The sequence below is a fragment of the Anser brachyrhynchus genome (assembly GCF_964034855.1).
Source record: "Anser brachyrhynchus genome assembly, chromosome: 2".
Classification (NCBI taxonomy): Eukaryota; Metazoa; Chordata; class Aves; order Anseriformes; family Anatidae; genus Anser; species Anser brachyrhynchus.
In genome coordinates, this window is record NC_137695.1 from 18,298,994 (window position 1) to 18,315,679 (window position 16,686).

General features: G+C 41.4%; 1 protein-coding gene across 1 annotated transcript in view; it reads right to left on the minus strand.

Moving 5' to 3' along the window:
- Positions 1 to 16,686, minus strand: part of GAD2 (glutamate decarboxylase 2) — a 38,298-nt gene that overhangs the window by 11,907 nt on the left and 9,705 nt on the right. The window contains exons 7-11 of the mRNA XM_080583323.1: positions 15,007 to 15,122; positions 6,672 to 6,751; positions 3,071 to 3,125; positions 1,599 to 1,715; positions 433 to 497 (exon numbers count right to left, since the gene is read on the minus strand). Coding sequence (XP_080439449.1) covers positions 433 to 497; positions 1,599 to 1,715; positions 3,071 to 3,125; positions 6,672 to 6,751; positions 15,007 to 15,122 — 433 coding nt within the window. The remainder of the gene's footprint in view (positions 1 to 432; positions 498 to 1,598; positions 1,716 to 3,070; positions 3,126 to 6,671; positions 6,752 to 15,006; positions 15,123 to 16,686) is intronic.

The window sequence follows — 16,686 nt, forward strand, 5'->3', positions numbered from 1 at the left end:
GGGCAGTGGTTGGTGACTGCCACGGCACCTGTCCAACTAGCAGGTGCAATCACACGTAGACCTCAGCGTGCAAACCCTCCACGGTGCGTGTCTTAGAGAAATTCAATTGCTAACTAATTTTGGATAGTGAATCAGAGGATGTTGCAGAAACCACTCTGGACTGCAGAATGTATGCTGGAAGGAATGAAAATGCAAACAAGAAATGCCTGCTGTTCGTACTGCAAAACAAAGTGCTGCCACACTGTAACACTGAACAAAGGCACTTAGCAATGCTATTTCAACTGGAAGAAGAGTTTGCATAATTTCTTCCTACTGAATCCTGGAGATAACACTGGCTGATTTTTATTTGTATTTATAGACATTGCTATGGTAATCACAAGTCTGTTAAAACATACTTAATAAATGTGTTTAATTAATGTTAATAAATCATACCTTTCAACACCATTTAGCTTCCATTTGTGCTTTCTTGACATCAGCAGCCCGCCACCCCACGCTCCCTAGAAGGCAAGATACATCATCTTAATGGGAAGATACCTCTGCCTTGCTCCAGGATGACAGCTGTGCGTTCACATCACTTTGGGGCCCTTTTTTCCTTGCTGATGTGGCAAAATGATCCAGGCAGATGGAGCCTGGAGCATCCCCTGCACTAACAATTCTCTTCCAGCAGTGCAGAAGCAGCATTTCACAGCCCGTGTTCGGCTGCACCGCTCGCTCACCCCTCCTTCACCGTCACTGCCGCATGGGGCTGCCCCACACCGTAATTAATGACGTGCAGAGCTGCTCCTGGGCAAGCTGCTTTCTTCCTTCTACTGTCCAAGTGATAAAAAAATACACCAGGATCTCAGCTCCTGCGGTGAGTCTTCATCGTATTTCTGACCTGCGTGCCTCCCACCCATTTGCTTTTGCTCACAAGAGATCTGGGACGAGTAGACACTTCATGTGACTGAGAAGTAGTTTAAGCAAATGTTAATTCTTCATTTGAATCAGAATGATTTTGGTTGACAGAGTAATCCAAAAGCAAGATACCCAGCCCTATGGAAATTCAATTGCCAAGCCTCTTTAGAGAAAGGTTTTGCAAAAATGACACAAAACCAATTCTAGGGCTGAAAGATGATCCTTCCGAAAGACTTATTGGCATGAACCCAGATAAAGCTAAGAAAAGCAGCCAATCTGATAATTTTTTTTAGCATTTTGATTAATCTATTCAGCAATTTGGGGTACTTTACTCTAGAAACAATGCAGCCTTTTTCTTACGCATTTATTTTACAGCTGCTGCAGAAGCTGAGCCAGTCTGCGGTATGGTTCTTATGGATTTCTTGTATTAATGATACTTAGAGATAAAGCTGAAGGCCAAAAGCTCCCAAACTAGGTCATCCATCTTAAGTGTCCCAGTTGCTAGAAGCACTGCATAGTCACAGCTTCTATAATGTCCCCCTCTCCTGAGCCTTTCAGAGGAGTGGGAAGTCAGTGCTTGGACAACAGACTTAATTACAGGAACCAAGTAAAATGTTTTTTTTTTTTTTTTTTTGTACAAATTAATAAATTCACACTAACACGCCTTGTAATCTGTCTCCTACGCTACATAAGTTGATACTTACATCCACGTGCATCCAGATTTTGTATTTCTTGCAGATATCTGCAATAGCTATGAGTGGATCAAATGCCCCATACACTGTTGTCCCAGCCGTGGCACTCACTAGAAAAGGTACAAATCCCTACAAGAAAGCACAGAGGCATTTGGCAAAGTCAGACCGCAGCAGCCCAAACTCTTCTTGCACTGCTGGAACTGGCATTGCTGGGATGGCTGCTTCCATAACAAGCCCACAAGTGTCTCCTAGAGGACATACCTGCTATATTACTTTTTTTTTTTCTTAATTTATATGCCAGTGATATTACAGTTTCTACCTTAAGGTGGCAGCAAACTTCCAAACCAGTACCCTCCATTTATTTAAGATTCATGAGACAGGTAAGGGCTCCAAAGAACAGTTCTGCTCCGCACCACCTGCCTGAAACAAAAAGGTCTGCTCTATGCAATGTCACATAAAAACAAAGCCTCGTCCACAAGGCACCACGGTGCAAGAAAACTCTCTGGTGGATTGTGCCCAGGGCTGTGCTAGAGTTATCCTAGAGAGAGTCCAACCGTGCAGTGGCCCAGTCCTGTCAAGGGGAGCATCTTCTCCAGGGGTGTTTCCTGGGGGCACTGGGCAGGGGGGATGTGGGGCTCACCTCGCACACACAGGGGAGACAGCTCTTCTGAGAAGACATTAATCTCCACGGAGCCCAGGGACCACCTCTTGGACTCCTGCTGCTAAATCCTATGCTTCACCATGAACACACAGTGACCTGGCTTTTGCACTGTAAGGTCTTGAGTATACAGTAACTCTCACCAGTGTTTTATTCTCAATTCATTAGTTGTTCTAATTTTGCCTTATTTTTTATATACTGCATTACTTTTATTAGACAAAGTGAGCTCTTAATGAAAATTTGTGTCATTGTGCTTTTAATACTGTGTTTCTAATGACTATTTAGATAAAAGTTGTTGAAGGAACAGAGCCAAGTCCATTGCATACTGCAATCTGATGTTTTAATTCTAGCTTCTGTTAATGAACACATACAAAAGTAGTGTACTTTAGAGAGTGTGTGGATCTGAGTTTACCTCCAATTGATTTGGTGACTCTGTGAGAAATATTTTCAATGCATTAAAGTACATATGAATTCCCCAGATCATTTCTTTGTTGTTGCTAATATTCAGCTGAGGAATTGCATCAGAGGCTGATAATATGAAAAAGGGAGATGTTACGCAGAACAACATATAAAAAAGCCAAAAAGCTTATGAAGATTATGATGTAGCTCTAAACTTTTTTTTTTTTCTCAGCAACTCCTGCCTTCCTAATTACCAGGTCATATTTCTAAGAAATACATCAAAAGTTAATGGGCAAGCCTATGTTATTTTACCAAGAAAGCAAACAGCTGTAACATTATTGTGGTTTTTGTTTTTTTTTTCCTTTTCTTTTTTCTCTCTTTCATTCTTTCATTCTTTTTTTTGAAGTAGAAATGCTAGTAAACTTACTTTCTGTTTGGCTTCAAGAATTCTCCTTTCAAGGTCTGATGGGATCATTTTCCCTCTGGGACAAAAGAAAGTTATATTACAAATTTGATCCTGAAATCAGCTTTTGCTATTACTTCTTCATTTCGTAGTAAACCCAAAAAAGGAACAAAGTGACTTTTTTGCCCATGGCTTATGCAACATTGAAGAGCTCAGAAAGACTCTGTCCATTAGTCTATGTTTTTAGCCGGCTTATTTTGTCAACCAGCTTGCATCAACACAGTGATGGTTACTGAGAGAAGTTATCTCAGGGTCATCCCCTATTAAAGACTGCATTAAATGACAGCCTTGGGAATTGCTCCCAGGCAGGGGCTCAGCCCAGGGTCCCAAGATGTTTGCTGGGTGCCAAGCCCCAAGGTCCCTATCAGCAGGCACAGCAAATGCCAGCAGAGCTGCATAGAGATGAGAAGAAGCTACCAGTCCAGACACAGTGCACTGCCAAGCCCTCTGTGCTGGCTGTATATACTGTATTTGCAACACATTTAGCATGAACCATTTACCTGAGATTCAGACTCAGTGGTAAAAGGCTTGACGGCTAATTTATGAAATCCTGCAAGTGAATTAAGTGCAAGGTAAAACAGAGCTGATATTGAATACTGAGGTTAAATTTCTCTTTGCTTTAGCCACAAGCAAGACTAGCTAAGAAAGAGTACACATAATGGCAATACAAACATGACAGCTCCCCACATTACAGGAATAAACTCTTCACTGGGTTTAAGTGTTGTCCAGTTAGATTAATATATATATATACACTGCAGGACTTCCTCATTTCTTAGTACAGCTGGATGTATTTTTTCTTTCATTAAATGGCTGATTTCCTGTTGCTCTAAATAAAAAAAAGAACAACTTCTGCTAGAGCTTGAAATAGCAGTTTTAGGAAACAAATAAAACTATGAGTTTTAGTTTTACTTTTGCATTGAAAAAATGGTGCTTTCACCGTATCTGGATGGATGTAAATAAAACAAAATATTATTAATTTATTGTAATAAAATAATAAGGCTGACAAGTTTTAATCCTTACACACCTCATGGTAAGTCAGTAACTCTTTCAGTAGAAATGGGTTTGCACGGCTGATTTTTTTGCACTATGTCCTTCATTTTACTTATTCAAAACACTGAAAGAATAATTGAAACTAGAAAAGCTCTACTCGAAAAATTAGCCCTGTTTTTGTCATACAAGTTCAAAATATAAAAAGTATTGAACTCATTCTGAGTTCCCTCAGTTACCTGTACAGGTTCAGACAAAAGCAGTAATTGTCTCATTTTCAAAAACTTCCTGGGACTGTTATGGGAATAAAAGAAAAAAAAAGCATGCTGTGGGAAGGTTCTGAATTCTTCCTCTAAGCATAGTTTAGATGTTGTTCTTTAATGGTTTCTAGTTTATTGAGAATGTGCACAGAAGAAAACACAAAGCTGGGCAGACCCCTTCACTGCCAAAATTTGCACCAAGGTAAGTGATCAGCCAGTTCCTGGTCATACTGAACACATGCAGGAACTCATGGCCAGGTGAGTGCAATGTCCAAGCAATGCTGAATTTTACCAAGAAGACAGCAGTACATTGGCTTTGAGTATAGTCCAACACAACCCCCTGCTCCAAATCTAGGAAATGGCCAGTAATATTGCACAGCATTTTCTTGTGTTGTCACCTGAGCGCAGATGACCTGAAAGTCTTAAAAGGTGCTGAAAAATAATAGGCTTTGAAGTACCGAAGTACTTCAGTATTGAACTACCTCAAATTAAGTCCTTATACAAACTTCACCCAAATAACATAGCACGGGGGTTATATGAGATGTGCAAGGCAGCATCAGAAGCAGGAAGGCTACTGGGGAAGGCTGAAGGGACTCAGCAGCAAAAGGACACTGAGGATGGAGACTGATGGTGTCAAAGTCTCATCGTACCCATGGCTGTATACAGTCTTCACTGCTGCCATATCAGACCGAAGAGTTTTGATGTCAAACCTGCAGGTAATATGCTATTACTATCAACACATGTGCGTGGTGATGAAAGAGGCAATGGAAATGTACAGTTGCCCGGTCCGAGACATGAGTAAGAACACGATTTTCTGCATGTTTTCCTGGCTGAAATTTACCACACCTTTACATAGTCCCATGAGACAGCAAAACCAGGCAAACTTGGTGGGTGTGGAACAAGATGGGGAAGAGAGAAGCCACCAAGAAGGATGCTTGGTCATGCGGAAATGTCAAAAAAATCTCATGGTGCTTCTTCACCCTCCTAAAGGTCTACAACTTCATCAGCCCACATCCTGCACCAACAGCCTGCTCTGTCCTGGTGTCACCCCCTGGGATTTGGTGAGAAATGCAATAATCCTAGTGCTTATTTCAGGATGGGTTGGATAAGCATTGTGGTCTTCACAGAAAACCATCACGCTGAATTTACACAAGAAGAAAAGGAAGGCATGACTTCATTGATCCAAGTCTGTCTTTAGTGAGTAGAAACAATCAGAAATTTACTTTGATGTGTGTTGGTTGTATGGAGGTTGTCATTAATTCCTCTTCAAGGTGTGTTCAGTCTTTTGTTAATAAAGAGATAATAAGTCCACAAGTCAATGTGCAGGCACTATGATTAGCACTGTAAATTGCTTAGTTGGTGCTCCCCTTTTACAGTGGGAGTAGAGCATTTTGGCTGCAGTAAAACCTTCAGTTTAAGCTAGAGCCATAAATAATTCAGAACCTTGGAACAATGATATTTGGGACTCATAGTAAGAGTACACTTTACTGAAAAGATTCTCAGTAGAATTGATCAGTATTTTCAATTATTTTTTGTCCTGTAGAAAATGTGCTTTTCCTTAAATTGGAAATCTTCAGCAAATCGTGTTGATTTTGTTAATATTCCTTTACTTTCACAAAATGGGTTTTCAAAGAGAATTGAAACCTTATACTTGAGTGAGCTAGGAAGTTATTTACAACCAATTTTGTAGTACCTATGGGAACTGTAGGTAGCCTGCTGGGCTACTCCTTTCCAGGGGCCATCCCCTGGTTGGCCTATGCTGCCCACGACACTGGGAAGACCCTTCACTGAACTGATTGTACATCCCACTGCAAAGGTGTTCCTGGTGACATGTAGTCCAGCTGAGAAGGATGGCGGGGGCATGAAGTGATAGAATTACATTAGAAAAGGTTCCTCAAGATTTCACTCCTTTAAAAAGCTCATTTCAGCTCATTTTGTTGGTTCAAAATGTGACAGTATTTAAATGCTCCGTTTTGATCAAAACCTTCATGGTTTCTTAATAGAATGTGCAAAGAATGATTGCTAGTTTGACTTTTCGTTTCACTTCAGGAAAAAAAAAAGAATGAGAAATATCAGAAATCCTTGAGGAGGGAACTTTAAGATTTTTGATGAGCTCCAAAAACTGATTCATAAAGAAGCTTACAGACAAAGCCAGCTCCTTGAGTGGGATAAATCAGCGTAAGGCTGCTGAAGATGACAGCCCTACAGTGAGTTATATTAACTGTTGACTGTATCCTATATGCTCTCTCTGAGCTGAGTACCTGATGATCCTCTTCTCTGTACTGATAAAAGGAGTAGCATTCAGCATCTTTACTTACCTTTCATCACATCTAATCAGAATCACACTATCTGTACCAATACCCAAGGCTGCAGCTCCTTTCTTCACAGAAAAGTGACTCTGAAAAAATACATTTTATTATTATTTATTGTTTTTATTACTATTTCTTATCCAATTTAATATAAAACACTACAGTCTTGCAAGCCCTTCAGCAAGATGTTCCACACAGGTAGTAATTCTAGTCATAGACTTCTTTGAAACTGATCACTGCAATTTCAGGCTTCATATTGGGTCACTACAGTTGATTAGTGAAACAGCAACCACTCTGATAGAGATTTACTCCTGGAATATTAAATACACAGTTGTGGCTGGTGATGGATCCAAATTCTGCCCTTGATGCATATTTGCACTGCCTATTGCTGGTATGTATTCAGCAACGTACTTGATTCTCTGAAACAAAATCTTCTCCCCTAGAGAATTCATTTGGTTTGTGGCATCAAGGGTGATGAGCTTCTGCTATATAACTTCTGGCCAAACAACATACTGAGAGAATTTAAGAGAGGGATCCTAATTGTGATCTCATGCCAGTGAAAGCTAGTAATAACTCCCACTAATAAACAGAGTTATTGCAGTTTAAAATCAGGACTGGGCTATTATATTAGTAAGACTATTAGTTAATCTGTATGTACAAGATAAAAAGTGGAAACTATATTCTGGAGTGCAAGTCAGCCTAATTTTCTCTAGCTCATAGGACTTAACTCATGTTGGCTTATAATTCTAATTCAAACCCTAGTGATTACAATAATGAAATAGTTTTGTATCAAATTACACCACCAAGAATCATATTTTCTATTAACTCAAATCTAACTGTAATGATATTGTCCAAAGTCATTTTAACTACAGATTATCAAACGTCAGAAGAAAAAAAAAAGGAAATTATTTTTTGTACTACAGTAGTGTTAGCTCAGGAGGTAACACTGCAAAAAAAGATCAAGGCGATATATATCTAGTACAGCTTTTTAGGTTCCTGAAATGTTAAAGAAAGGAAAAAAAAATACAGTACATCCTCCTGTTGGTACGGAAGTAGAGAAGCAGACTGCAAGGCAAAGAAGTATTCACTGCTGTTGTATCAAGGAAGTAGTTGGCTTCAACTGCAGTGCAGTTGTATGGAAAGAGCTGGGCGTGATGGCTGTTAACATCTGCTTCACCTAAAGGCCTTGAAGTCAACAGGACTTCACAGCATGCTTAAGGGCTCCGTGTGATTATGAACACTTTGATAAATGAATATCAAATCTGCATCAACTTTAAGACAGAGAGGAAGAAGAGCAGAACTGCAACATGTGCCTTCAACTTATTAAGTAAAAAAATCACTGTGCTTTAAAAATGACTCGGGTAATTTTCATTAACAGCCTTGACTACTCTGGTTAAGGTTGCTCCTTATTCCATACTAGTTAAAATAGATTTATTGCTGCAATTTGTTTTTCTAATAGAAAATAGAACTATTCAAAGTGCCTTAAAAAAGGAAATACGGATTTGAACAGTTTACTACGAGGAAGAAAATTAAGCCCATGTGCTCAAAGGCATCCATTGGAACATGGCCAAGCTCAGCTGCCTCACTGAGAAGTCTCATGGCACTGCTAATAGAGCACTGGGAATAAAATGAATGTACTGCTGATATCTCAGATGCCTGAAGGCTTTTTACTTGCTGAAGGGAATTCAGTGGTCAGGAACCAAAACAGGTTTAGAGATAAATTGGGAAGAAATACACAAGTCTATGGATGGAAGGGTAATGCAATTATAATTTCTAAACAAACTTTGAATATGAAATTGCTCAGTCTCTGTACACAGGCACAGATATATGAATGCTGTTACACTTTTGTGTCTCAGGGTAACGTCAGAGGAATCACTGCAGCCACTCGAATGGCTATAAAAGAGCCAGGATGAAACTTAACATGGAAAAAAAATGCAGTTTTAAGAACAAAAAGGCTTTACTAATGATGACAATTATTGAACATTGTTTCAGTACTCCTGGGACAATGCTGAAAATTTGGGTGTATGCATAACTAAAAGCAGACAGAAAAACATACAGGTCTAAGAGAAGGAAAGATCTCTGGAAATAGTCCTGGTTATACAGAACTACTGACAGATTCAGGGGGAAGAAGGACATTAAATGTAACCCATTCTGGAATATGGGGGCTACATACTGCTTAGCCCTGCAAGAAAGTGAGCTTGAACACCATCATTTATTACACAGCCATGAAGGAGTTAGAGCTGAAGTCCTATGGTGGGAGTGCCAGGGCCACAAAGGGAGGATGGGGCAGTCCTGATGCCAGTCCTGAATCAAAGACCAGGCTAGGAGAAGTAGGCAGGACCAGTTTCACCCCTGTCCTGTGCTTATCAGAGACAGGAGGACGTGCAGGTGGGAGTGGGATGTCTTCCTCCCTTCCTCCTTCATGCACCCTTGTGCTGCACAAGGTTGACTGGAAGATTACACATACATCCCCTGTATTTCTTTTCTCCCTGAAGAGAAATACATTTGAAGTTCAGTGGTGAATGAGGAAGAAGAGAGTTTTAGTCAATCTTAGTGACAAAAGCATATTAATGGTCAGAAAAATCAAAAAAAAAAAAAGTGATATCGAGTCAGGGGAATCTTCCCTTTGTCTGAAATTTCAGATGCTGTTAGGAGCAAGTTTGACAGCCATTTTTTCATAGTGAGCTTTGTAAAGTAAAAACACACTGCAAAGTAATTAAAGGTGCAGTAATGAAATAAGTCTGTTGAAAAAAGGAAGAATTGTTATTGCTAAAAGTGTTATGATGCTGAAAAGTATGCCATTTTTATTTTAAATGAACAGTGCTTTAGTATACAGATGCTTCTATTTTTATAGCTTGCTGAATTATTTGCTCATCATCTGGCAGGACTGAAGCTGTCACGAAGAAGTGTCCTCATGCTGTAAGCCCCAGAGCCACGGTTGGTTTTTCAGATGTCAGCACAAAAAGTCCTGAGTGATATAAGCTATTTGGAGGGAGCTCGTCAGCAGCAAGATCCCAGATGCTGAGCAAGCCGAGCCACCCAGGAGCCAAAACCTCTCTGAGGTCTGCAGGTTTGGTTATGGCACCTTGGTGTCCTGCAGACCTGGACCCCCAGCATCATCCCACCAGCAAAGGAGGTGAACACGCTTTCCTCTCCACCTCCCTTGGGCTTGAAATAATGTAGGATCCCTGAACCTGAAGGCTGGTCTCCTTCTCTCTGTGTTTGAAGCATCTAAAAATGTGTGTTTGATCTAGGCTAGCTGCTTGGGTTCCCTCAGTAGTGGGGAAGAAGCGGTACCTCCAGAAGGCACTGCATCCCTGAGGCTTCGGCACCAATTTTAGATTGGGATGAGTTGTCTTCTGCAGATCTCTTTTTATTGGCTATAAAAAGTGCATAGACTAATTCAGATTAAATGTTTACACTTTCGGTGATTAAAGTTAAGTGACATAAATCCTACCTCTAAAGTCTCGTTGTAAGCTATAGATTTTCCTTCAGTTACCTACAAAAAAAGTGTACCGTGTCCCACATTTTAAGTACACCATCATGATATATGTTTGCTGTTGTTTCCTTTAGCTACTGCTATTCAATTTTTAAACTTAGTTGCTAAAGTCAGGAAAGAAATTAATACATTAATGTTTCTGCACAACATACTAATATTCTGACCTTTTGCATATTTGAAAGATGTCACTCAATAGTCCTTTGCTAATCCAGCAAGACTCACGACTTGTTTTTTTCCAGTGCTGATGGTTTTATAGTGCTACCTGTGGACAAGAAATGTTGCACTGAGCTCACAAGGGTTCTGTGGCAATGTGAAAGTCATACTGACCAGAAGAAGGATAAGACCTACATGACTAATACGTGCTTTGAAATAGGCTGCTCCAGACTGCTGTTTTTCTGGAAAGTGGTTTTACTTTGATTTGAATGGAGTTACTTGAATTAAGTTGCTCCTCAAGTAACACCAGCTTTTTCATAGTTTCTCTCTGGCTTTGAATACCACCCCAAAAAAACAACAAAACAAAACAACAAACCTTTTCTAGTTATTGAGCATTAGGCAATGCAAAAGAAGCATGCCTGAATCCTCAAGTTTGATTTTTAATTTCCTCGTGAGGAAAAAATACCACTCCCTACTTACTCTGTGTGATTAGAAGTGTAGCTTACGGCTTCAAAACTGATGCCACCAAATGGAAAATGGGCTCTGCAGGCTTCTCAAAACTTCCCTGGCCACACTCGGATTGGTTCCTGCAGGTGACAGCCTCGAAGGTTGCCTCCAAGGAACCCGGCTAGAGAGCAACATTACGTGCCACAGCAATGCTGGGATGAAGAGATTGGCCTATCTACAGTGAAACAAAACCAGACTCTTTTGAAGTCTGTAAGAAAGGGAGGTCTGTCAAACTGTCTGCTTTGGGACAGAAGCCAATTTTAATTTCTTTCTGTCTCATAGCCAGCAACCTCTGCGTTAGATTTCAGCAACTGTTCAGACAAAAAATATCCTTCTCCTGCAGTTACTAGTAGTTTGCTGTACTCCCTGCATGTAATGGGGCTTGTCCACGAAGGGAAATCAGTGTGCAAGAAGCTGAAGCAGCGATTTATCACAAATTACCTCCACTGATCTGATCGCTGTGGGGATGCTACACACACTGTCCACGCAAGGGTGCTCCCCTACCACCATGGACAAGCCACTGCTCCCAGCTCTCCCCCAAAAGGACGAGGTCTATGTCTGTCTATAAAGGACTATGTCTGTCTACAAGGCTGACTTCTTATACCTGAGTGGCCAACAGACCTTCCCTCCTCAGCCAGTGGCTGCTGGAGCTGTATTGCCAGTGAAGCCTCAGACAGGTGCCTCTTCACCCCAAAAGCCATGCCAGTGGGGGAATGCCAGACGCAGCAAGAGCCTCTCCATGCCCCGTTGGCTTTCTAACTGGATAAAAGGACCAAGGACTGCTTTGTAATGGGAATCTGGCTAGTTCTCTGCATTTCAACTTTTCCCCTCTACAGCCCTTTTCTCCTCAGAGTACAGTGACTTTGTCCTTTTCACCTTCCAGGGATGCTCCCTGCTCCACGCTATTCCCAGCTACTGCCAGATGCCGTCTAAGAGAGTGCTAGCTGGACTGGTTAAAATGCAATAGCACTTGCCTTGTAGACAAATGGATCAATTAAAATATTCTGAGAAGGCAAAAAAAGGACTTGCTCATCTGAACACTCATACCAACCTAAAGCTGATGCAATGGGGACATAGGAGAAGGCCTTCACCTTAGATTTTTCATTGCGTGTGAAACGATAGACTAAAATAGGTTTCTACAACTGGCATCCATCACTTTTACCCATCTGAGACAAGGTCTCCTGCGTCACAAGCAGTCCAGAACAGCTGCCTTGAAGGACATCACTCTGCTCCTGCACCAGTGCAGATTCAGGAATGACTGATGATGAAATGGTGAACACAGAGGACTAAATCAAGTTCTGAGTGCAAGTGCACCTCACTGCAATTATACCCGAGCCAAGCCCAACCTAAGCAGTTATAATGTACTTCAGTGTCCCTGGTGAAACAGAAATGAACAGAATCAGAGTGTAAGAGATGTCACAGTCCTACTGAACAGCCTGGGAAAAACCTGCTTACCAGGCACGTGCAAGGTTGGAGCAGTCACATAACCTACTTTAGGCACCCAGTGTAGGTTGTGTATATCAGGAGACGGGTGTCTCTGTACGGTTAACGCACAGAAGTAGGTGAACCCCTCCTGAAGGTGATTTAGAATATCTAAATTAAGCAACATTTACGTTCCTAATTTGGATGCTCAGAGTTTCACCCCAGAGATGCCTCTCTTCACTGATTGATTGTGCAGGGAGTAAGGCTCCTAATTTAGGCACATGATGACTCCTAAATTAGGAAGGGAATTACTTAGGAGCTGCAAATTACTCCTCCCTTCCCTTCTCTTCCACTGACAGCTGAAACCATCATGGCATCAGATTGAGGCCAGATTCTGATTACAGTAATATTGGTGGCAACTGTGGAGTAACTCCACTCATTTATAATAACAGAAACTCTAGATTGGCAGAAATGAAAATAGAGTCTGGTCCTTGATGCTGATATTCTTGTCTGAAAATTGCTGATACTGGAATCTTTGCTTCCGACTGAAAAATCTCAAGAAAAAAATCTCAATGTTTCTAAGCAGATACAGTAACTTTAAGCTTTGTTTACTATCATGACGTGCATATCATGGGGAAATGACGGTATCTCATTTACAGACTGCTTGTTCTGTGGCCATCATCGTACAACAGCATCCAACTGTGGCAGGGAGAAACTAGAATCAGACGGGGGAATTTGAAAGGAAGCAGAAGATCAGCATGTCATGATAAATGAGACAAATGCCATTCTCGTATCTTCCTGTCTATTCAGGTTCTGCATGACATTTTCTAACTAAAAAGGGATTGTTTTGTACAGACTTCTGCAATTCCTTTAACAGTCTCTGCTATTTTGAAGGTTAAACCTTGATCCCTGCCTGCTGGGCAATTAACAGTTAAACAATCCTGCCTGCCTTCACTTAGTGTGGTTTCTCATCTGCCCTAGAAGATGTGCTATTACATACTTTATAAAAACTTGCTTGAGGAAAGGACAAAACTGCAATTTCAGGCTACTTTTAAAATGTAACATTTCAGACGCTAGCCTGTGGATTCACTGGTGTATTTGACTTTGGAATGTTTAATTTGCTAAGGGAGCTGCTTCTTCCTTGGCATGAAAACACAATTATTAAAGCTCATTTCATTATTTTGAGACTGATAGCACAATTTGGCTCATTGTTTAACATCCCAATGCTATGAATACAATGAAATTCTCTAATGATTAATAGGATTTGTTATTTTAAATAATCATGCTGAACCTTATTTGCAATACTTATTAGGTTTGTAACTTTCATATGAATAATGGATCTCTAGCTGTGCAGCGAACTTTGGAGAGCTGCTACACACTCATAGAATATTTTTTGTCCGACTGCTTTGGGGACAACTATTCTGCAATGTGGAGCCTGCCGTTCTGTATTGCATCTCATCCTAATGCCATGAAAGGCATGCTTGGAGGGATTGCCTCCCAAATATTTCTGATCAGTTGTTAGGACACTGAGCTCTTCACAATCGCACAGACTGGAAACACATTCTCTGGTAAGTCAAAAAAGGCAGCCAGGCAGATGTTGTCACCTAGCATGGATGGTATCCTGCTGAGCCCAGTCATCAAAGAGTCCTGGTGGCCAACCCCACCTAGCTGAAGAGAAATTTAGGAAGGGACCATGAAGCCTGAAGACAGTTCACAGCCCTTACTGAGTACAACCCTTTTTTCCCCGCCTTCGTCCTGCACGCACACTCTCCATTATAAGCTGCAAGGAGCTTTAAATGGCCCTAAAGCCCAAATAACCCCCACAATACACACAGAAACATGACTTAACATGACAGAAACACGGTTGTTAAATAAGCAAAAAGCCACATTTCTCCCACATGGGCACTCTGGTCCCCTCATGCCCACCTCCCTTCACCTCAGCAGCCCCCATTCAGCACAGCCAGTTCTCGTTGGTGCCTGCAGCGAACCCCGGTACGCTGAGGTCCTAGCTCAGAGATAGACCCGCAGCGAAGCCCAGTGCCCCACAGCACACCACAGCTGCTGGCTCTACACACAGCACTCCAACACCACTGTCTTCATGTGTGTTATTACCCTCTCGCTAAGGAATGGCAGGGGCGGTTTCAGCTAGAAGTACTCTGAGGCACAGGGATCTGCTGTCCCCGAGGGATCCAGGTCACTGGACAGATTCAGACTAGATATTAGGAGGAAATTCTTCGCTCAGATGGTGGTGAGGCACTGGCACCGGCTGCCCAGAGAAGCTGTGGATGCCCCATCCCTGGAGGTGTTCAAGGCCAGGCTGGATGGCGCCTTGGCCAACCTAATCTAGCGGGTGGCATCCCTGCCTATGGCAGGGGGGTTGGAGTGCGATGATCTTTAAGGTCCCTTCCAACCCAAGCCTTTCTATGATTCTAGGACCCAAACACTGGATACTCAGAAGCCCGATGCTGAGCTCTCACTGCTTGCTGTGGTACTTGCCATCCATATCAGTGCTGATAGAGACACAAGGCAGAATAAAAAGAAGGGCAATGGTTTGTAGAGCCTGCTCTCCCTGGGTTCCAGCCACAGAGAAGTGCACAGCTCATCCCCCAGGTATCAGGAAGCCAGCCCCTTCCCATTTTTTCATCCCCAGTGAAGGAATAACAGAAATGAAGACAGTTGGCTACCAATTCTTGTTTAGCTATTTTCTTCGTCATGAATTCATACAAACAGGTGTACCAGACAGGAAAAAACAGAAACACATACATGTTCAGATGTGAAGGCAACCAGTCTGGGAATAGCTGCCATTCCTTTTTCTTTAACTTCTGGGAACATCTTGAAACGTGCAATCAACATAGCATACATGTTAGATATGGCACCACCTGGAGTCCACAGTAATACACTGTTACTTTTTCTATGCATTTTAATACCATTCCAGTACAAATGATATCTCTTGCTACAGTTTTCCTTACTCTAATGTTAATGTTTCTGCCCAAGAGCAGAAATGTGGATTCTTCATCCTGAGGTTCCTCACAGCTGGGTTGTACAGTAACAGATCTACTATGCCCGGGTAACAATTTATGCATAAAGTACTACTGAAAAAAATGACTGGAGTTTCCTTTTATCCTCATTTTTTTCACCATTTTTCCTTTAGTCCCCAGTCTTATCTTTCTATATACTACCTACACATTAACCCCACTCCTTTCGACAGATGCCACCGCAAGGCAACTTCCTAAGTGGCTTCCAAGAGCAACCTAACCCATGCTCTCCCTTCCCAAACCAGGGTGATATTTCACACCCCAGTTCTGAAGAAACCCACACAGTGTGTCCCAATGGATACTGCCTTCTAGATAACTGAAGGGGGAAAAGGAAGAGAAAGGAAAAAGTGTCATTCCAAAACATATTTTTCTTTTCATTTGTCCTGATGGGAGCAAGGGGAAAAAGTCACATTTCCCTAACACTGGCCTTAAAATCCCTGAGGTACATTGACTTAAAATACCCATTTCAAGCATCAGCTGACAGGTTTACAGTATTCTGTTTCTGTATTTCAATTATCAATGCGTCCATTAAAAACATGCTTTTCGTTCTTCCTTTCTAAGATTTTCACTGAGCGTCTGTGCCCACAGTCGAGCAGTGTTTGGCTGCACATCCATACTGCATGAGCACTATGGGAATATAATGCAGAACCTGAGGCAGAGTCTGGGTACTTTTACATATGAACACACACAGCCACACACACACAAACATACATGTATATATAAAACCCATCAGCTTTATCCTGTATATATAGTGTATATATACATATATATATAGTGTATATATATAGTGTATATATATATGTATATGTGTATATATATATGTATATATATAGTGTATATATACATATATATATATATCGGTTCTATATTGATGCTTATGCACATATATTTATACAAAGAAAAGGTGTATAGCAATCATGGTTTTAGGCTTTTAAGTGAACAGGCCTGACTGCAACCTAACTTTCACCCATCTAAAAATGGAGTGAAGAGCACGAGGCAGACACTTCCAGAGGATGGCTCAGCTCATCCTAAGGTAGCTGTCAGCAGTAGCTGGGATGCTGTGCACTGCAGATGCATCCACCCCTCTCCCTCGAATAGACAGGAGCTGCCGTAATGAGTCCAGGGTAGATACCCAATGCTTGGACAGCCAAAGTGAGATAAAATAAAATCCACAACCTAAACACATCAAGATAGCTCTGCTGAAAGCAGTAACATTACAACACGTTACACCAGCAGACTACACGTGCTGGTAAATTTAACATAGCTTTGACTTAGCATGATTTGTATGTATCCCGATGGAAGTATATATGTGTGTGTATATATATATACGTATATAGTGCTCCATAGCTCACAGAAATCATGCATTGCCCTTCACTTCTACTCAGTGTCCTAGTTCTGCTTTTGCAGT